This window comes from Podarcis melisellensis (genome assembly GCF_964234715.1).
Source record: "Podarcis melisellensis genome assembly, chromosome: 9".
NCBI classification, from domain to species: Eukaryota; Metazoa; Chordata; class Lepidosauria; order Squamata; family Lacertidae; genus Podarcis; species Podarcis melisellensis.
The window spans coordinates 56,328,136-56,351,791 of NC_138541.1; the positions used below are offsets into that span (position 1 = coordinate 56,328,136).

The 23,656-nt window shown below is 41.5% G+C and overlaps 1 protein-coding gene across 2 annotated transcripts in view; it reads right to left on the reverse strand.

Moving 5' to 3' along the window:
* Nucleotides 1–23,656, reverse strand: part of MTUS1 (microtubule associated scaffold protein 1) — a 109,786-nt gene that overhangs the window by 73,776 nt on the left and 12,354 nt on the right. For both annotated transcript variants that reach the window (XM_081924367.1, XM_081924366.1), the window contains exons 2-3: nt 8,207–10,359; nt 5,986–6,172 (exon numbers count right to left, since the gene is read on the reverse strand). In XM_081924367.1, the coding sequence (XP_081780493.1) occupies nt 5,986–6,172; nt 8,207–10,210 (2,191 nt within the window). In that variant the 5' untranslated portion in view covers nt 10,211–10,359. The remainder of the gene's footprint in view (nt 1–5,985; nt 6,173–8,206; nt 10,360–23,656) is intronic.

Here is a 23,656-nt window from a genome sequence, read left to right on the forward strand (position 1 = left end):
TTCCATCCAAGGGAAAGATTTAAAGTCCTTATATCTTTCCCTTCCACAGGCAGAAAAGTAGCTAGAAGGGACCATTTCAAACAGAAAAATCAGGGGGAAAGACTACACAACCCACCACACAAAAATCCAATTCACAGCCTCCCTAAGCCACTTAAAAAAAAAAAAGATAAGGAAAGATAAACACTACATGTCTAGTTTTGGCCACAGTTTAAGCCAAACTGTTTGGCCATCATGAAAGAATGAATTACAGGCAACATTATCAAAAGCCAGATGACATGTTTGGATTTAATTCCTCTCAGTTTACTTTGTAAAGGATGGCAACTGAAACCCAAACCACATTTAAAGGGTTTGTTGCTAGCAGTGCAAAGCTTGATGGCAGTATAAGCAGGGGGCGTGTGTGTTATTTTTTAAGTCAACTTTGAACAGAGAACACTATTTGCCTACTCAAGTAGGATGTGCAGCAACTGCTTCTCAAAGAACCCCGCAACAAGCTGTGCACACATCTACCACAGGAGAGTACTTAGCCCAAGGCAGAGTATACATCTCTCCTGCATCACTTTTATCACTGGATATGCATTATCCGCAGCCACCATTCTGTGGCTCAGTGCTCAGCACACAGTAAGGAAGGGTCTGTCCATTTTGGTTCTCTCAGTTTCTCATTCCCCGCCCCCAATCTTAAATTCAGTTCTCATCATTTTGCAGTGACTTGCAAGAAAAACCTGCGCTAAAAAGTTAGTGGATTTTCCTAACACATTTTTATATGCAGTTTTTACTGAGGTAGCGGTACACACTTTTGCAAGCAAGTTTCCTACAATATGATGCATTTTGTAAGCTATTTTTACTAATATTTTCATTTTTATGCACACTTTCCCTCCCCCTAAAAGATATGCATTTTTAATACAGTGGTACCTCGCAAGATGAAATTAATTCGTTCTGCGAGTTTTTTCGTTCTGCGAGTTTTTTCGTCTTGCGAAGCACGGATTCCCTGGGTATTAACGGTTTTAAGAAAAAGGAAACAAACTCGCAAGACGTTTTCGTCTTGCGAAGCAACTCAAAAAACGAAAAACTTACGAGGCATTCGTCTTGCGAGGTACCACTGTACATTGGTTGGAGAACTGCATTGAGCAAGTGTGAATTTCAAAGGATAGCTGTGTTTCAGTTCACATATCATTTCAGAAAGTGTGAATTTGATAGATTTGGCTTTAAATTCATATCAAATCAAATTTCTCCTCCATCTCTAGCACAGAAGCTAGCTATGATGTCTACACAGACCTCGTCATGTGGCCCGTGTAGCCGCCGCCGGCCGCCAGCCTTCACCTTTTATTCTCACTTTTTTGACACAAGAAAGCCGCCTCTTCAGCGCATGCGCGGCAGCCTACAAGCCAGAGAATGTCTGCCCTCTAGCGGCGCCGGCTGTTCTACACAGGAAACCTTCACTTTACATGCATTCAGGAAACCTCCACTTGTTTTAGACAGAAGCAGAAAACAATTCTCTCCAACCAAATATGATGCTAAGTTCCACTGCTGTTTTTAAATGACTTCTGCCTTTTATGATTTGCCATTAAATTTAGAGGTATCTTCTCTCCTCATCCTTGTCCTTTAGCCAGTTCTCTGCTGCTGAACAACATTCAACAGGTGTTGATTCCCCACATTTTATGATGATGTAAAAGGATTTTATCTCGTTTGTAGCCTTGTTGTGCACTGCTTAGACACGATGGTATTAAGCCAGGCATGTCGAAAGTCCATTTTGGGGGCCTAATCCGGCCCACTGGTTGGTTTAATCCAGTCTATTTCCTGGGGTAAAATCCTAAAAAAGCTCAACAACTTTAACTTTGGTTGGCCCTCACGCATGTTCATTTGATCAAATCTGGCCCTCTTTGAAAAAAGTTTGGGCACCCCTGAACTAGATGCCCTTTAATACTTAGGTGAAAGTAAAGGAAGATGGACACTTGCTCAGCCACAGTATGAAAAAAGCAAACGAGTCAAAACATGAAGGCTGCACATTGAGAAGTGGCCTTTCTTATCTCCACCAGTATGAAAGGGACTCCCATTCCACAACTGAGCTGTGTGCTAAGCAGACCCAGAAGTGTGTCTGGCCTGTCATCTTCTAGCACTTCAGCCTTTAGCAAGAGAAGTAGAATAGCACACCTGAGGGATTATAATTGGAGGGTCGCCTCCCCCAAGTGCTTAAACATCCACAACTGACTATTTTTAAAAGAAACACTGGGAATGGGCTTGAGCCTTCCTAGGCACTCCACCTTCAGAAAGGATATGAACAACAAAAAGAACACAATAACAATTAAAGTTGTTTTAATTAATCCATAAAAATTGACTCCATTCCCAATTCATGGAAGTTTTGCCCTGCCACAGGATCCTTTCTGGAAGAGGAGTTTGACAAACAGAGCAGGGGATGATCCCTTAATTATTCACATGGCTACTGTAAAGCCTCACAGACGATGGGGTTTTGGTTCCTGAATGTACAAGCCTCACTTCTTTGAGCTTACTCAAACCCTTCCTGCCAGACTCACCTTAGTGGAAAGAACAGCTAAAATTATACTAATGCAAATATTTTCTCCCCTGCATCAAGTATGTTTTAAGCCTTACGTCAATAAATGTATTACTGTACAGTCGTACATCGGAAATAGAACAGAATCCGTTCCAGAAGTCTGTTTGATTTCCAAACTGCGGCTTCTGATTGGCTGCAGGAAGCTCCTGCAGCCAATCAGAAGCCAAAGAAGTCCTGTCGGACATTTGCCTTTGTTAAGTTGTGGGTGAACATATCAGACGACACAGCGATTCTCCAAACAGCTCTTGTTTATTCACAGGTCAGAACAGAACTGAACTGAAGGGTTCAGCCAGCCTGCTTATATAGAGCTCCAGTACAATGTAACTGTAACAACTTTCTGTAACTATCCAATCACTGAACGTCACTTTTGATCCCTTATTTGGAAATGTGGACCTGAACTATCTACAGTATCCCCCTGCTGGCCCAGGGTGAGAACTTCAGTACATAAGAGCCCTCCAAAAGAACGTTTGAAAACCGGAACACTCACCTCCAGTTTTTGTTCGTTCAGAAGCCAGAATGTTCGACTCCCAAGGCATTCGGGAGCCAAGGTACAACTGTATTATGTAATAATAATAATAATGTAATAATACTGCAGGGAAACAGAAACCATAAGTGCCTTCTGCTTTTGGCTCTGTCACATTCTCCAACCTCCTGTCCTCCCCAAAACAGGAGCAATGGAAGATGGTATGGAGGATATATTTTTTCCAGATATGTAAGTGTGACCATGACTTGGTATGGAGAGACAGGAAATTCATGGCACTCAAGAATTCCCTGACAATTTTGTCATGTATATGCTGTGGTCTTGTCAAGCCACAATTCAGGCTCTTAAGAATGACTCAGATAATCTATAGTTGGCTTGCAACCAAGCATGACCTTTGGCACCTATGCTAAATGACAGAGTATTTGTTTAAAGCCCTATTTCATGTTTCTTTTTTATATAATCATGGATAACGCATTCTGTACAGTGACAAGACTCTGTTCCAGACATGCTTAAAGCTTTTCCGTCCCTCAAGGCTCGCCAATGTGATGCAAAGAAAAGTTCTTGATATTAAGAAAGAGGAGAACATTTTAGCAGCTTGGAATTCCAAGGAAAAAGTGTGCTATGCCAGTAGCAGCTAGCTCTGAAACTTAAACTAAGACACTCACCCATCATTATCACTAACCCTATAATGATTACTCAGATAAAAAGCCTTTAAGAACAGAAAATTGGGAAGTCTCCAGAAAGACTTGGCTGCGTACAAGTAAGATTTTATTCTAGCTAGACTCAATGGACACCAAGAACTTGCTTTTTCTATGTTGCATATTTTCCCCTCTCTGAAAAGCACTGCCTGAGAAACTCTCTCCTCCAGACACAAGCTAACTGAAACTGGGTGGATTTTGTGAAGTTATAAATTACTGTTTTGAAAGAGCAAAAAAAAACCTTTCCTTTTTTTCTTTCAGCATGCTTAAAGGTAAAGGTAAAGGTACCCCTGCCCGTACGGGCCAGTCTTGACAGACTCTGGGGTTGTGCGCCCATCTCACTTAAGAGGCCAGGGGCCAGCGCTGTCCGGAGACACTTCCGGGTCACGTGGCCAGCATGACATCGCTGCTCTGGCGAGCCAGAGCTGCACACGGAAACGCCGTTTACCTTCCCGCTGGTAAGCGGTCCCTATTTATCTACTTGCACCCGGAGGTGCTTTCGAACTGCTAGGTTGGCAGGCGCTGGGACTGAGCAGCGGGAGCGCACCCCGCAGCAGGGATTCGAACCGCCGACCTTTCGATCAGCAAGTCCTAGGCGCTGAGGCTTTAACCCACAGCGCCACCTGTGTCCCTTTCAGCATGCTTACCTCCCACTAAATAGGATTTTGTATGTATGGAAGCATAAAAAAGTTGCACTGAAGAACCAAAAAAGCAACAACACCCAGCTTTACAAAAGAGCTCACATGAAAAATAAAAACTGAGAAATCATTTTTCAGATCACCAGCACTTTGTTTATACATAACAAACTTACGTTAGTTTGGGTTGTTTCTCACTTTAAAGAGGGTGGGAAAGTCAGGACAATTAAAACTGGTTTTTCTGGGTAGCAAGTCGTTTGCATGCTTTTAAAATGATGGTATGTTTTCTAAATTAACTTTACATGTCCAGACTGACTTTTTAGTTTGCAATTCTTAGAACAGGTGTGGGCAGAAGATAGTTCAGGATCTACTGGTACATCCCTAGTGATTGGCAGGGGCTTCCAATTCCCAATTGTTTAGCAATAGCAACAGCAACAGAATGACATTTCCACCCCACTGCAGCCTACATTAGGCTGCCGAAATGAGCTAGGGGTAACCAGGAGTGAACATGCGTGAAAGGGCTCAGTTCTGGTGATGAAAACGGATCCCTAGGCTCAGAATGTGCTGTGCTTTCATCATATGTCTTTTGCATCTGGCCGTGTTTGGTGGATCTTGGAGTTCCAATAAGAGAAAGCGGAGCCAATGAGACTGGAGACTTGCTAAAGATAGTCAATAGATGGGTACACGTGTATACATTTAAGGTGTTTGTTTTTATTCTAGAAAATGAAACCCCAGGTCCACAATCAGGACTGCAGCATACAGGGAGCAGCTTTATTCACTTTCCCTTCAGATCGTGGTCCCAGCAAATGAGCCTATTATCCTCCCCCATGAGAGAAGCTAACATTGGCAGCAACAATAAACTTCCATCTTTGCATAAAGATGGAAGAAAAGTAGTTAACTGGGACCATGGCATAGGAGGAAAGCCCACAATCCTGGTACTGATGGGGGGCTCACAACAGGTTAAATGCACATGGGTTAAATACACAAGATACTTTAAATGCACACACGACCGGGCTCCGGGGCAAACCACACAGCCTCCTTAGTGTGCCACTACTGCTATAAAATACTCTGCATTTCCCCAACTCCAGCACCAGTAGTCACACAAGCTTATATGAACAAGGGAAAGAAGACCACATAATTGCCACTAGAATAATCTGAGCTCTGCGGAGATCATGGAAATGGCTGAAAAGAGAGTCTGCTGTTTGTGGTCTCATGACCAAAGTCCATTTGTACAGACCCCAGCACACGCCAGCAGCAGATACACGACCCATCCACTCCTCAGAGCAGGTTTGCTACTTCCAAAGAACTGCCATGCTCAGGGAGAGGGGGAGTTCCAAGTAAAGGACAGTCAACAACTACAGATCTAAGCCGAATAAAACCTCCGGTTTCTCTCCTCGTGGAACAGGGTTAGGAGTTAGTGCACTCTGCAGCTGAAAAGTCAAAATTGAGGAGAGGGGAGAGGAAATGACCAGCAGTGACTTGGCGTCAACATTGACATGCAGCAAGCATTTCGCACAGGCACAGGATTCCAAAATCGGGCTACTTGCAATGCACTGTCATGGGAGATTCCACACAAAACAGGCAACTAACAAAAGTGTTTCTCACCAGAATTTGACGACAGGACTGCTCTTGCTCTTGGAGGAGATAAAATTTTAGATGCGTGGCCATTTTTGCTGTCACTTCCTCTCCTGGAGCGGAATGCAATCTTGGAGGCCGGCATATTCCTCACGGCAACAGGCCTGTCCTTGGGTAAACTTTGTCCTTGGGTTGCCTCTGCTTTAGGCAAAGTAACCTATACGATTCAGGAGCATGTGGGGGGTAAAACAACAACAACAAGAAGCAGTCATGATCAAACTACAAAGTGAATCTATAAGCAATATAGATATTTATTTATATTATTAGCCTCACTTTAATGCGGAGCATTAAGGTAATAATGGAGAGAGGCTAATGGAGAATCATTGGATTGAACATGAACTGAAGGCTTGTCTCAAATTAAAGAGTATCCCAACATCAACAGGCAAACATTTGTCCTGCTGACAGCCACCCACATGCTCTAATTTAGTAAGACAGAACAGCTGTGGTCAAAAGATTATGGACATCACTTCTGGTATTTAATTATGATAAGGTTTTTGTTTTTGTTTTAAAAAAATGTATTGCATGAAAGTGTGAGCTCCCCTGCTTCTACGAGGATCAGGGGAACTGCTCAAATGAAATTTTGGGGGGAGATGTTAAAAGGGTGTTATGAGATGCCATTGAACAAGAGCTAAGATAATAGTTTTGGCATTAGCCCTCTTCAGGTGCACAGCCTGAACATGTGAAGGACAAAATGTGCGTAGGTAGTCATGCAACCACACAACATCCCCATCATCCCTCTGTGCACCTGTCCTACCCCACTCCTCTCCTCACCTTTGCTTTAAAAGCCACAAGTCAAGTCAAAACCTCCAATGCAGGAGTTGAGACAGATTTCCTATAAGAGTAGTCCTTCACTCATAACATTATTATTTCAATATTATGAACTTACTTAAGAATTTGTGAATTAGAAGACAGATTGTACGTTTATGCAAACCTACTAGTGGAGTCGAGGAAGGTAATTTTCTCGCTCAATGGTCCTGTTTAGAAGCAGGGATCCAAATGTTTTGGTTTGGCTTTGTAACAAGCCACGATTTGCTATTATCAGCACGCACACACAAACATGTGCAGTCCTCTGACGTGTGCATATGCTATACACTGAGCTTTGGAGAAGGACCTTGAGAGATTCACACAGCCTTCTCCAACCCCTGCACCAAGTGCGGGAAGGTCTCACTTATTCTCACGAGTCTTCTGCAAACTACTTGTAGGAGAAGCAAGGTCTGATCTTACTTTGCACTTTAATTTTTAATCAAATACCAGTACCAAGACTAAAACCAATGTACTCAAGTCTGGGGAATTGGTACCAAGATACAAACCCTTAAAAAATATATTTTTAAAAACCCACAGTGCCAGAGATTAAAACGCTCTTATATGTTTTATAACTGGCTGCAGGAAGTTTGTCATAAGCTTTTCAAAAGTCTCTCATTGAAGTCAGCTCTTGCACAATACTTTAATTGCTGTGCTGAAAAGAAAACATTTCTGCAAATATTATCGCTAGCAACTGTCATCCTGAGAGCTTGATAAAGGAACACCTACCCATTGCTGCCTCTGCAACAAAAAATCCAGTTCTAGAATGTCAAGATCTTTTGATCATTTTGGTATAAACTAAATAATGTTGGAACTGAAAGCAAAGAGGCTGTATTTTGTTGCAATATAGGTGCATATCAAAGCTTTACTAGCTGCAAATTTCAAACAAACTGACTATGTCTAGCTATAAACAGAAGGTTACAAGTAAGATTGGTGGGGTATTGGGATGAAAACTGTAAGCAAGCTGTCCTGCATTAGTTTTGAGTGAACGTGCATTATAAAATTTTCAACAGGCTGCATCCGGGTGGCAGCTTCTCACTGCAAGGCTAAATAAACAAAGCAGAGGAGGGAAAGGAAGAGCCACCGAGAACGATCCTGCGCCACTTTGGGCACTGCCACACATAGCACTTACTAGGAGCAGTATGATCTTACCAGCAGCACATAAATCACATTTGACTTGCATCTGCCAGGTTTAACAAATCATCATACCCAATATTTGTAATAAATCCTCTACCTGCTTACCCAATCTGCCTGTAAAGTCAAAGAGGTAGCTATCACCATGTGTTTATATGCTGAAAATGCTAGAGGTCTGAGTTTAATAAACACGCAGTCCATGTTCTGGAAACAACCTGAAGATACATTTAAGTTGTTGTTGTTTTAAGAAACTTACCGAGACAACTTTGTTTGCAGTATCTTTTGCAGACTGTTCTGCTGGAATCCCACAAAAGCCATTCTGCTTCTGCTTCTCTTCCCCTTGAGGTATCTGACTCAAAGCACAAGGCTGCGCCCAAGACTCTGCACTATCCATTTTGTCGCTCGCTGTCCCACCCGAGTCCTGGGAACATGGAGCTGCCACAAGGGAGCATGTCATACTAGGGCATCTTGCCTTGTCGACCTGTTCCATGCTCTGCTTCAACACTGTTGTTTTTAGAGCCTTGTGGGAAGTGTTTTCGGAATGAGTTGCAGCATGCACAGCTTGGCTAGGAAGGTGTTTATTAAAATGTTGCTTGAGAGTTTTATTCATCGGTGCTTCTGCTTTTGTACCTTTATCCAAGTCTATTTTTTTCCTCAGTGCTGCAGCTGAAGAGGATGGTTGCCTTGGGGAAGACGACGGGGAGGATGAGGAGGCTGTAGACAGCTGAGGAGATCTTTGAGCTGCTTTTGATGCACTACTTTCTCTTGGCTGAGACACAGGCCTGGACATAACTTTTGGCTTGACATTTTTAAAGTTTGGTTTTGGAAAGCTCACTATCTCTGCTTTCCTAGCTTTGGTTATGGTAGCTGCAAAGGGAGACCTGTTTGGCGATTTAACTGCAACTCGTTCAGCATTACTTTTCAAAGATGTCCTCCTGGGGTGTTCTTTCGCCAAGTGGCCATTCTTCCCACCTTTAGAAATCCCATCACCAACTTCATCGGGGGTAGCAAACACAGCAAAAGTTGTATTTGTTGACCCTGCTTCGGGAGGTGGAGAAGCCAAGTTGTGTTCATCAGCTGAGGGACTAAAAACCACAAAAGTCTCATGGCAACTAGGCTCAGCCAGATCAGCCCTTTCTAACTTCGGTATATCACAGTGAAGCGTCTCGGACATTTTATCATCGTGTCCTTCGAGAAAAACCTGATCTTCTTTAGAAATATTTTGTGCTTTGGTCAAGATCTCCCTGTCTTTGTCAGACTCCTGTTCTGAATGCTCATCAAAGCTCTCAATTACTAGAGGGCACATGCCATTGATGGTGCCATCAACTCCAGGTTCAGCTTCATGCTCAGGTGTGCTATGCATATATTTCTTGTGCTCATCATTGAACAGATTAAATGGTTCCATTTCTGGTGAGCTCCCACAGCTAGAATTACTACATTCAGCATCCTGCTTTCCCTGTTCACTGTTCTGCGATACTAAATCTATATAATTGGTGGCCTGATCTCCTGCCAGTGAAAGAGCAGTAGGTAACACTCCGCTATCTAGCTGTATGACACTTATCATATTTGGGTTGCCAAAGGCATCTAGCTTAGGGGAATCAGCATTGTGTGTGTAAGCAACAGTTTCAAAAGTGTCCCCAGAATATGCAGGCATCTGAGGGGCACATCCCACCTCATAACACTTGCTTCCCACAGTATCCCCCAGGTTTATAATGGTAATGAAAGAGTCACTTGAACTAGCACCTTCCTGTTGCATTTGGGCATGATCTAATTCATCTTGGATTTCAGTAGTTGTGTTTAGTTCCACAGCAGCGAGGGGCACTGGGTGCGTTAAGTCCGCCTGGCAATAAGGCACAGATTCCTCCGTACTGCAATTTGGGATACTCTTTATTGCAAGACCCTCTTTGAGAGGGTTCTCTGGCTCCTGGAAATTCTGATTGAAGGCATGCATGTAAAACTGTTCCTTTGCACAAGGGATGTGCATGGCCTCCAGATCTGAAGTCCCCATGCAGATATAGTCACTGGCAGTCTTTTGCAGATCTTTTGCTTCAGTGCTCTGAGGATTTGAATAAATATCTGCCTCACTTGTATCCTTAAATTCGATATAGTCTTCATGTCCCAGCTCTTGGCGGCAGTGGCTAACAGTGCCACCATTCAGAGAGGTTGACGAAGTAGCGTTACACACATATTTATTGCCATTTTCATCCCTGATGATTATAGGAGGCTGCAAGCCCTGTTTCTCTATGCTTTCAATGTTCATTTTTGACTGTGTTTCTAGCTTGTCCTCATCCTAATCTGTAGAATGTTCAGGATTTAAGGTGTTTTCCATCACTTTTTTAAAAGCTTCTCTCAGTTTTGTGTCCGTTTTCTGGAATTGTAGGGCTTTTCAAGTATATTCCCAATTCTGACCTGAAATGGAACACATGGAAAAATTAGAGAACGCTCCTTGCTTTCCCCCCTCCTTTTTCCCTTTAGCGAAATAGCAGCTTGGGGTGTTGGGTTGTTTGAGAATGCATAGGAAATGGTTAACTTCCCTTCCATGAAGTCCTAAGCTGGATCAGGGCCTCTACAGCTGCCTTTTGGGGAAAGGGGAATAAACAAGTGCTAGGGCCCATTTTTAAAAGAGAAAGAGGGGGGAGGGAGAGGGAGAGAACTAACGTTTAACAGCCCTGGTACCTGACCAAAATTAGAACAAAATAAAATACAGCTGATATGAAAAGTTCAAGCATGTTTTAGGCTTGAGGTCTAAAGACCAAGAACTTCATGCCCAATAATTAAAACCCTACAACATATCATTAACACACACTTGGAGGGTGACAGCCTATGTGGGGATTTAGGTACTAAAAAATGTAAAGCACTTTTCTCAACAGCATGTATTGACAAATAATACTGCACATTTGGCTACATCTGCATCACACACTTTCCCCCAAAGAATCCTGGGAACTGTAGTTTATCCCACACAGAGGTACAATTCCCAGCACCCTTAACAAACTTCACTTCCCAGGATGTGAAGGAATGTGCTTTAAAGGTATGGTGTGGATCCCACCACTGTATCCCGTAACATTTGCTTTTGAGAGCTAGGCCTACACATTTCTTCTACATCTCTACAATATTGCTTTGATGTCTCCAGCAGTTTGGTTTCCAACTTTTTTATTATTTCTTTGTCAAAATGCATATAAAACAGGCAGTCAGGTATGTGTTTTTTCCTCAATGTATCAGCCTACACAATACTTGATGTGTCTCTCACTGGCAGCCTGAAACCAAATACTCAACGAAAGCTTCATCAGCTGAATTGGTTTCACCTTCCAAAACAGCATTAGAAGCCAAATGTATAAGTACAAATTAGAACTGATGCAAATGAGAACCGAGTATAAAACTATAGGCACTGCTCTCAACCTAGTTAATTCCACTTGAAACTAATGTAAGTTTTCTAATACCTGCTAGGCTCTTCTTCTAATCAAAAATTCCAAGTTGCATTTACTCAAGGGATCAGTACATAGCCTCCAGTTTGGGCCATATCCATGTCAAAGTTGAAAGCTGCTCCAATTTTAGCCAATTTTTCTCCCACCCAAGCACCACCCTCATCCCACAGTCTTCAGAGGCTCCCTTGGCCCCCCCAGAGACCTTTTTTCAAGGGGTATAGGGTGAGAGGAAGGGGGATTCTCCTTCTGCTAACTTTCTTCCATTCGTGGTTCTCAAGATCCAAAATGCTGGAGAGGGAGTTCCTCCAGCACCCTTTGATGTCAGAGCCCTAATTGACAGGAGTTCCAAAGATGCTAGAGCATCTATCCCCTCACTCATTAAGCCATTCCAAGCAAAGCTAGGTTCTTTTTACAATTTCACTCATTAGGGACTCTTAGTATTGTGCGCAGTAATCAGAGCAAGCAGGCAAAAAACAAAACAATCCATCATTATCCATTCATCGTGAATATCCGAGACACTTTTACCTAACATTTCTGTCTCCATTTATCGTCCCATTATGCTTCAGGTCAGTCTTAATACAGTACAACACACACGCACCCCAAAAAACCAAAGGCTTAGGTACACGCAAAAAGATCAGAAATTAATTCATCTTTCTAATTACCTTTATTTTCCCATTATATTAGGGATGTGGAACCTGTGCCAACCCTGAGGTAGCTGGACTATAACTTCATGATGCTAAACATCACTGGATGGAGAAAAGCCACAGATGTGACTGATGACGACCTGAATCTGCAGCCTATTTGGGATGGGAGTATATGGCACTACCCACAAATTCACACTTACTGCTTAGTATTATTTATGAAGCTTACACTGCATTACACCCTGTTGACTTTAGGTCCATCTAGTGCACCATCCCTAACATCTACTATATATTGTTGACTTGCCCAAGGCACTCTTATGGCAAACGTTTCCTGAAACTCTATTGGAAATAATACCCTTGCACGGCGGCAACGTTACCACTTGCTTACTCTGTTTATTTGAACTTCTAATCCACCTTTCCCTGAAGGCTTACAGCAGGCAAAACAAAACATTCAAATAAAATCAGGACGGCTTGATGGTATGCTTAGTCATCCTTAACTATAATATACCTGCCCAAAGTCTTTTATTGCCTCTGGGAGACACTCTAGCTCAGGATTATGAAATTTTTGAAGAATGAAATTCAAAAGCTGGGAGTACCTCCCAACAGCAGTTTGTTTTTGTGGGCCCTCATTATTGATACCTGATGCTTAGCAAGCATCACTCTGCAATGCCCATGGAAGAAAGCAGAGGACAGAGGCAATGTAAATGTTACAGTATGCTAGGGTGTTTCAGTAACTTAAAATGAAACACCTGAAAAGTTTGAAGTTTATTTTACTGCAACCCTTTCATTTAGCCAACAGATGACACACAGGGGATTGAACACCTCGATCAGACATAGCACAGATCACTGCAATGTTACAAAAGTCTGATGAGGAGGGGTTGATATTGATAATGTTGTCTAAAGACAACTCAGCTGGCTATAAACGAAAATTGCATGAGAAGCTCTTCCATCTCTGTACAAGACGCACTGCAAAGGTTCTCCTGTGCCTCAGGAGGGCAGTGGCTCATTTGCAGAGCACCATTTTCTATCTTCACACAACAAAGCCGGCAACCACAGTAAGAAATATGTTTAATCTTGAAATTCTGGGTGATCAGGGGCTTGGCTAGGACTGGACAGGCTGCGATCCTTGGCCGCCTAGAACTATGCAGCTATGATGAGAAACACACAGAGAAGTGCTTGAATGTTTCATTAAGAGAGAGATCCCGGTAAACAACACAGTCAGGCCTATTAAGATTTGACACATACTGCATCACCCTCACAATTCATACACAATTCTTTATCTTTTAATGGTAAGAATCCAAGCGTCGTAACAATATACAACAGAGAACACACACATGGGATTAATCTAAATATTTTAGAGCCAGTGTAGTACACACAGAGAAATAAAGAGGTTTGCATACCACAGCAATGCCTAAAAAATCTGTATGGGAGCAGTGTTGAGTCAGGAATCCCAAGAAAACACCCAGTTTTATAAGAGTTGTAAATGGCTTCCTGGAATGAAGTTACACAACCATTCTGAACACGCCACATCTAGCTATTGAGCATTAAAAGAACGACAATACCCCAGCAGTGCAAGAGGTCTCGGTTTATGTTGGCGGCAGTAGTATTTTTTACATTTTAGAGAAACTGCAAAAACATTCAATAACTTAGAAGCTGCACTAAAGTCACAAACGCCTCCGTGAGTCAGCCAGAAACTATTTTATGTTTATCTAATAAAACACAAATCCATCCAATCAGTAAACTTTTTGCACAATAGTGCTGAGAGTCCACTAGACCCCAGGAAACGCATGAGAATTCCCTTCAGGGCTTCATTGCAATCATACACCCCCAAATTTATTTTTTTAATAAAGAGAGATATGAGCTTCTAACAGCACTCAAGTTTCTACTGTGCTGGGTGGGGGGAGTCTATTTTCTCCTCCTGCTTTTACATTTTTCCTTCTAGGCTGGAAATGTCTGAAACATGACATTTGTTCTCCCTGGGCCAAAAACTGAAGCCAAGCACATTCAACCTAGCACACCTACAAATGTTATCAAATGTACATTATAAAAACCTTCCAGAGTGACTGGCATCTCACTATTATGCACATGCTAAAAGAAAGGTTATAATCATAATGATCCTTGTGTTCCTTTGACAAAATCTTGCTTGGATAAATCCAAAATATTGTTTGGATAAATCAAGGAGACAATTACAGATAGGTAGCCGTGTTGGTCTGCCATAGTCAAAACAAAACAAAACAAAAAAAATCTGAAGAAGTGTGCATGCACACGAAAGCTCATACCAAGAACTAACTTAGTTGGTCTTTAAGGTGCTACTTCAAGGAGACAATGTGCATTTACAAGAGCACAGCATGTGTTACCAGGATGTTCCAAATTCAGGTAGGTAGCCGTGTTGGTCTGACACAGTCGATATATATATCGACTGCATATATATATCTACGAAAGCATATATATATATATATATATATATATATATATATATATACACATACACACATACACACACACACACACACACACACACACACAAATTGTCTAGTAGTACCTTAGAGACCAACTAAGTTTGTTCTTGGTATAAGCTTTCGTGTGCATGCACACTTCTTCAGATGTTCCAAGTTATTTAATATTCCACAAATTTTAAGTCCTCTACGCAAGTACACAGCAACATTTTATCGAACTAAGCTTAGGCTAGATGTTTGTACTGTTTTGATAACTTCATTTTCATCGTCAGTAGTCCCCAAAGCCGAAAAACTTGTCATTAGAATAAAACAATAAAGGAGATGAAAAAAATATCTGTAGCGTCTCTTGAGTTGCAGTGCTGTAACAGACGCAGTACAGATCATGTTCTATTTCTGCAGCATTTATTCCATTAGTTTTATCCTAGGCAGTTGCTAATCAGTTATCCCATTATGAACTGAGTAGAATTACCTTAGGAGTTCTTGTTTTGTTTACCTTTAGAAAACAGCATCTTGAAGCAAACTGACTTTTACCTATCGAGCAGAAATGTAATAGGTATCTCTAGACACAGCAGCCAAGGGTTAACATTGCCCTATCCAATTACTTCCTGCCACACTCAGCACTTGCAAACCACAATGGATTTCTAGTTAAGAGGGCACTTTTCTCCAGATATCTAGGCTAGAGAAGCATGCAAATTGGATAACTGTGCTGGAAGCACAGGACACTTCACTGTCTGCATTCCAGTTGCAAATAGATTGCGTAGGTGCTGTCTGAGAGACACAGCATGTTTTAGATTTAGGGTTTTTAGATCAATACTTTTATTAAGGCACAATAATACTTAAAAATTAAAAAACCTGATTCATATTAACACTATCACTTTAAGCAGATGCACACCAATTATTTGGGAAGGCCAGAACGAGAGAGGAACGTTTTCTTCTTTAAAATATCAAGCAGGGTGCATTTTAATTTAGATTGCACATAATCTGAACCCATCTAGGCCACACAGCAAGATGCTAATTTTAAGCGCTCTTTAAGAGCCCGAGACACAGACAGACAGGCATTCACATTACAGTAGGTTACATTTTTAAATTCTGGCTTAATATAACTATCAGAAGCAGTATGTTGAGGCATGTAAAACTTCAGAGATATCAAGCTGTACATGCCATCTGTACTACATCTTCACTGCCACTGTCATGCAGGAAGCAGCTTACAATTATCCAGAATGCAATATTACCTCATTTGAAAACAGGCAGCAATATTAAAGCATTTGAAAGTAGTAATCATGTATAAGCCTACTAAACAATGTTCCGTTGTGTTTCTTTTCATTTGCCTGACAACTATCCCCTTCTGTCAGATGTCAAAGAAACAAACAACTATTGGACACTTAGAAGACATCTGAAGGCAGCCCTGTATAGCAAAGTCTTTTAATGTTTGATGTCTTGCTGTGTTTTAATTTGTTGGAAGCTGCCCAGCGTGGCTGGGGCAACCCAGTCATATGGGCGGCATATACATTATCATCATCATCATCATCCCCCTCTATATTTATAATGAAGCTTTTAAACATATTTAGAGCACAGTTCTGCCTGTTCCCTGCCAGAACTGAACCCCTGGGTTCACTATAAAGTGTCAGGATTAGACACAAAGCAATATTGCATTGAAATATAAGCTGTCCACCATTTCTCCCTCTTAATTGGATTCCTTAATAAAATACTTAAAAATCAGAATGCAGGAAGTGGCTTGCACACTTTGTAAACTCAATATCCTCTCACCCACACACATACACTGCTTGGGTCTGTACTATAAATTTGCAAGGAGAAAGAATTCGAATAAACAGGTTATGTCTAGCTAGTGAGGACAGGCAACCTTGGAGTGCTACTTTCCTACTCACGAGAAACCCCATATATCTGAAGAGATTTGGGCTTCAAAGCCACAGAGATAGTGGTAGAGACACTTGGGAGTGCAAGAACAAATAAAGGTAAAGGTACCCCTGCCCGTACGGGCGAGTCGTGACCGACTCTGCGGTTGCGTGCTCATCTCGCTTAAGAGGCCAGGAGCCAGCGCTGTCCGAAGACACTTCCGGGTCACCTGGCCAGTGTGACGAAGCTGCAGCTGGCGAGCCAGCACCAGCGCAGCACACGGAAACGCCGTTTACCTTCCCGCTATAAAGCAGTACCTATTTATCTACTTGCACTTAGGGGTGCTTTCGAACTGCTAGGTGGGCAGGAGCTGGGACCGAATGACGGGAGCTCACCCCGCCGCGGGGATTCGAACCGCCGACCATATGATCGGCAAGTCCTAGGCACTGAGGTTTTACCCACAGCGCCACCCGCGTCCCGCAAGAACAAATACTTGTTTTTAAAAAGCACACAGCATTTTAGGAATTGATATATGGGTCACTCTTGGGAAAACCAGATTACATCAAGCCCATGTACTAGGAGCCTATGACCCACAGGTGTAATAAGGCTGCAAGTCTTCCCAATTTGGCCCATAAGGCAGTTTTGGCCAAGCCACACCCACCTGCCATCATATGATGTCAGACACTGGACAGGTAAAGCAGTGCCTGCAAATAGCAGCAAAACCAAGTCCTAGCTAGAATTTGACACTTTCCCTGTCACACTACTTTCAGGATCTGACTCAGGAGCTCCCGGGTGTATCAGAAATTAGAAAGTAAAATATGATAGGAGTAGACTGCAATGTGGGTATGTTCGGATATATGAACCGCTGTAGGCAATAGTGCAATTCACACATACTTGGAAGTTAATTTGTGGCATACTTGTTGAAACAGTTGACTACAATGGGTTCAATGTATAACCTGAATCTCAAACCCTTTGTTCCTCAAAGAAACCAACTGACAATGCATCCAGGAGAACTCTGATGTCACACAGACAGAGAGGTATGCATTCACCACATGGACTTCTAGGTAACTTGAGTAGATATCATCTGAAACAAAACCAGAAGAAGAAGAAGAAGAAGAAGAAGAAGAAGAAGAAGAAGAAGAAGAAGAAGAAGAAGAAGAATCCAGTAACAGGGTTTCTGATTTCATCTCATTCAGACTGGGGGGGGGGGGAGTTTGGTTGTCACTTAGCAGTGTCCCACCATAACTATTTGACAGTTTGCAGAGCAAGGTAAAGGTAAAGGACCTCTGGACGGTTTAAGTCCAGTCAAAGATGACAATGGGGTTGCAGCGCTCATCTCACTTTTCAGGCTGAGGGAGCCAGCATTTGCTCTTAATATTCTATTCATCTTAAAGATACAGTGACAGATGCCACAGGTTATGCACACAAAGGGGATCACAGAATATGAGAGACAACAAGGTATGGAAATGAGGTGGTCTGCGTGCAAGGGAGAATCGAAAAGTTGGTCAGAAAAAGCAAGTGAAGGTGAAAAGGGGGGTACAGAAAAGGAGGGAGTAGGAGGCATGGGACTGGCAGTGAAGCAGGTGCATGGAAGGGTCTGAAGAAATGGAGTGGCTTCATAACTGGACAGAAGGAAAAAAAGGTGCTTAGTAAGTGCAATGTGTGGAAGATGCAAGATGCAGGAAGTAACCATGGGGGTTGTTTGTGTGCACTAAGGGAGGCGGGGAGTCATACATACGGAGATGAAGGTGAAAATGGGTGCAAGGCGGGACTGCAGAATATAAGAGTTCAGAAATGGGGTTTGAATAGTGAAAAGGAAGCTTAGGGAATGGCAGGGGAGTCGGCGAGCACAGTCCCTAGGCAGTAAAAGAGACTGCCGTATAACTTACATGGCAATTATTTCCCTGTAATAGAAAGCTTAATCTTTTTTCTCTTCCAATACTATATTTATTTTAACAAGGGTGCCATGCTAGGTAAAGGCAAAGGGACCCCTAACCATTAAGTCCAGTCGCGGATGACTCTGGGGTTGCGGTGCTCATCTCACTTTCAGGCTGAGGGAGCCAGCGTTTGTCCGCAGACAGCTTTCTGGGTCATGTGGCCAGCATGACTAAACCACTTCTGGCGCAACGGAACACCATGACGGAAACCGGAGCGCATGGAAATGCCGTTTACCTTCCCAACACTGCGGTGCCTATTTATCTACTTGCACTGGCATGCTTTTGAACTGCTAGGTTGGCAGGAGCTGGGACAGAGCAATGGGAGCTCACCCCATTGTGGGGATTCGAACTATCGACCTTCTGATTGGCAAGCCCAAGAGGCTCAGTGGTTTAGACTACAGCGCCACCCGCATCCCAACTTTACAGAGCACCTACAACTAAGCACTGGGATGCAAATATTCATTATTGAGAGTGGAAAGAAACAAATCACAAGCTTGGTTTCAGTCAAAGTGCTAACTAAATGAGACCATGTCGTTTCCTGACAACACAGGAATTGGAGAGCAGCAAAGTGTTGTGCCTAGGATTTCAGCAGGGTAATGATGTACGGTGAGAATGTTCTCCGAAGAAAATTCTCGAGAATGAGAATATTCTCTGCTAGAAAATTCTTTGGACAGTATTCTCCACAAACTGTAAATTCTAATGTAAGAACCAGTTTTACAACCCACATTTTAAAAATCTAGTAAATAATAAGCCAAGCTGTGATATTGCCAGAGTAAGTAATGAATAATGTGTGGGGTTTTTTATCCAGTTACAGTACATTACTGGGCATTGTGTCATTCACCATTGGCAGTTCTGAAATGTGAGCTACAGAAAACATTTTTTAAAAAATGCTATTCATTTAATTTTATGAACATTTGAATTCATATGTATTTCAACTATATGTAATAGCCTTTTTACTATTTTGGTGCAACCTTATTCTTAGCAATTCTATACCCTTGGTCATACAGTGTGATTTTTTCTCTCCAGAAAGTAGCTTTAATGCTTTATACACTTAAAGTACCTAGGCATATATAATTATGTGTAACAGCATGTGAGATGGCCTTGGTTTAAACAGTTGATGTTTCTATATTTTTATTTAGTTTTTAGTTGCCATCTGAACAAGTTTACCCATGAATAACCTTGTATATTAAATACTTATATCATTTTCAATGGATTAAAATGAATATTCTATTTTAAATGAAAATTCTCTAATATTCTCATTAATCGAGAATATTCTCCAAAATATTATTCTCAAGAATTTAACATTACTACAGCAGGGTGCATTAATATGTCACACATGCACATTGAAACCATAGTTTAGTTTAACTGAAGTTTGAAGTGTGGGTGGAGAAGCTTCTTTAGTCCAATGGACACATTCCCTCATAGGCAACTTCGGGGGGGGGGGGACACATGTTAAGGGTGGGTGGAGCCAGAGCCAAAAAATGGCAGAACAGTAGGTGTGCCTCTTACCTTTGTAAACTAGGCTACATTCCAGTCAAGCAAAAGTCACAGGCACACACACAAACCCCTCCCCCTCTTCTACCTTGGCAAGCAAGAAGCATCCTTGACACAGTTAAGCACTTGAAATCCTAGTAGTAGTTGTGACAGTAGTGTTTACATTCATCTGACACACAAGAATTTTGAAATATGGTATGTAAAACCTCATCGTTTCACTTGGGGTTAGAAAGCAGAACACAGATCAAGATGCCTACAATCCAGCCTGGGAATTTTTTTAAAGAGATCTTTTACTACTTTTTATTCCATTTACTAACTTGCTATTTCCCCGTTTGACTTCCGTCTAGCTATTTCATTGCAAGCATGTATTCAGCTGCTCAATTGCACTAGAATGTTTTTGCTCTCAAGAACGGAAGGCTCTAATAGTTCCACTATCAATATTTTCCCAGTGCCTTGATGTCATAAACCCCAATAAGGTCCACAGCCTGTCAGTTTTTTTGTTTTTTTAACACACAATTTACCCTGGCTTTCATAAAACTTATTAGATACTTTACGAGTGTGCACAATAAAAAAATAGTATGCATTTATTCTCTTGCCCAAAACAAGTTCTCATAAGATGAACCAGATGCAAGAAAAATCATTCCAACTTTTAGCGCTTAAAAAACCCAATGCTTTGCATTTGGAATAAACTTCAGTATCCTTGTGAACTAAAATAAATGCAGTAAGGCACTCACCATGTTTGTGCGGCGGTATGCGGATTCAGTTCCTAGCATCCATTAAGACAAAAGGAAAAATGCAGACTTTTCACAAAGACTCCTGTCATGCGAGTGCTGCATTCAAAGATCAGTTCAACAGTAACAGGGCAGAGTTTAGTAACTTTTTCCCAGCCGAAGGATTTTCCTGGGACTTGCTGCCAACCAGGCATCAAGAGCTAGTTGTTTGCCAGCAGTGAACTCCTCTGCTCTTGCCAAGACTTTTGTGGCTTTTGAAGGGCACTGGCACATACATATCCTGCTAGCCCAACAACTTTACTTACAGTAAAAGGAAAGCACAGCTTGTCAAAGTGAACAACTGGTTAGCCATTCAGCTGTGGGAGGAGCTATAAGCTATTAGCATTCCATGTTGCTTAGCAACTGACAGGGAGCATGATTTGCAAAAAAAACACAAAACTTTGAATCAGAGAGGAGGGAACTATACACAGTAGTTTAGTGGCACAGAGCAGACGTTGGAAACCAATAAAGTTTTATCCAAGAAGAGTTACAACACTAGCACTTTCAGCAGTATGCCCATTTCTGCATGTTACTATGGATGGGGTGCAAAGCTTTCAAGAGCTAACAGTCCTTTTTTAAACGGCAAGGTTTTAAGCTACAACTACACATTATTGGAAAATGCTATTTTACACCAATTTCTCCTTGCAACATTAAAAAATAATAATCTTGGAGACATACCAACCAGAGCTGTGACCTTAAACACACTTGCTTTGAAATAAATTCTTTCTTGATACAGAGTCTTGGACTTCACTATAAAAATGCCTTAACTTAAAAAACAAGAGTGTAAAGTAATAGAATTTCAGCTTTGCTATCTCACTGTAGAAAATAAGACTCCTACCAAGTACAAACAAATCTCAGCATCAGGTTTGGAATTATCTCTAGTATACTCTTACCCCTGTAATCACATTGAACAGAAAAGATTTCTACATAATTGCTACCTGCTCAATATATACAAATCTCAAATTGAATGAAAACAGACATATTAAGAGGAAGCTATACTTCAACTATCCTCTCAAAGTGGTTAGGGCTGCTTGGGTATTTAATATAAACATTCAACTGAACAATGGCACAAAATTACATTGCAATATGTTTACAGTACAATATTATGCATTAGTCTCTGTGCTGCGTATTCGTATCGTTATTAATAATAATGGGACAAAAGACTGCTTCACAGCATGCATACACAGAGAGCGAGCGAATAAAGACATTTTGCTGCCTTTGGCAGAGGACAAAATGGTCCCTCTCACTCCCCACTCTCCCAGTTTCTTCTTCAGAAGCTGATTGGACCTGCAACTGAATCACTGGTGAATGGACAGCATCCTCAATACCATCCTCTCTACTGCAACTGAAGGCAGTAGGGTACCACAGGAAGTGTGTGGCAGGCCATTAACCATTCTCAATTAATTGAGAATTACGGTTGAGTGTGAGGTAGGAGTGTGAGGTAGGAGAAGTACTGGGCCTATTCAGCAAATTTAGGTTTATAGCACAGATATGGCCTAAAACTTATATTTTGCTAATGTATCCCATGAACACCTTACCCAAACATCCTACAGCAAAAAAAAAAAAGGCTAATTATCAGGATTCATTTTACTATTGGTAGTGACGGAAATACCAGCAGCCTCAAGAGAATCCCAAGCTTTGCACATGAAAAAGAAAAACGTTTAGAACAAACTAAAAGGGGGACTCATTCCCAAATAGGTAAAATAAAGACCAACAGTGTTCAATGGCTACAAAATACAGGCTATGAAAAGCAAGGGTAGGGATAAGATACAGAGCTACTGCGAAATCAGAGGAGGAGGAGAAGAATTCAAAGGAGCAGCTGGAATCCTCAACAGGGAGCATATCACACTGCAACAATTTTGTAAATTTTTTTTTTGCAAAAATCCTTCATAAAAGCAATTTGTGTGGATAAGAACTGCTTTCAACAAGTTTAGAAGCATGACTTTGTAGATAGAAGATGGCAGCAAACCTGCTCAACCAGTTTAGTTTATTACAATTTAATAGGGGTGTTCCACAGCTACACAATCATGATGACAAAGGAACTCCTTAAGTGGTTCTTAAATCAGGGCCAAATTACCTCTGTCAGTGTTCATGGGCCAAGTGCAAACCTTTTCTTTCCCAAATTGTTGGTGCAGAGAAGGGTCCAGATCGGGAGCCTGGAATGGGGGCAGGTCTGGATTTGGGAGTGAAGGAGAGAAACATACCTGCAATTTGTATTGGGAGAGAACTGGTGATGTTACAAGCTTCCTCTCTCTACAACCGTTGTCCCCTCATGTTGTACATAAATAACAGGGTAGTATTAATAGTAGCTTTACTCTAACCAGAGTCTGTTATACTGTACACAAGTGCTAAATATAACTTACACTAGTGTTATTGAATGACCTTCTACAGAAGTGTTCTCTCATCAATATACCTAGCCTAAGAAATTAGCTCGATGTGACTGCAATAGTGCCTTGCTGCTGATTTTAGTTTAGTTAGCTTCCCAATATTCAAAATGAAGCAAATGCCAGAGTGATATCACAGAGCTACCAGTTTCCATTCGCAGTGATCCTCTAGCACCAAAATTAGCAACTAAGCCTTGTTGATGCCATCAAGCTACCTTTATGTTGCAATACTACTAGCAAATATTATTATGGATCGTTTTACTACTTTTACTTTCTGGTTATTTGTTGTTTTGCATTTGAATATAGTATGGAAGTTATCTTGTGAGGCTAAAAAGTGACTTATAAATATTTAAAATAAAAAAATGTACCCACCAGGCATGTACTGAAATGCAGTCTACCAGATGTTAATTTGTACTCCTAGTGGGTATACCGTACTTACACTTCATGGGATAATATGCCAAACACAAATGTATGAGTAAAAATTGTTTACAATAAGATTGCACTAGCCCTGTGGAATGTTTTCCCTTCTTTGAACTCCACTCTATTTCAGAATTGTTCACCATACAAAAGAATTGAGGGCTACTATTCGTCAATAATTCTAAAGCCATCTCTGGCTCACTCAACTAATTTCATATTACTTTGGATCATGGCCATATTTAAAAGGATCCTGTTCATAATACTGAAAATGCTCGGCAGACATGCACTCACTGCACATTTCCCAAGTTTCCTATTTCTCCTCCTCATATAG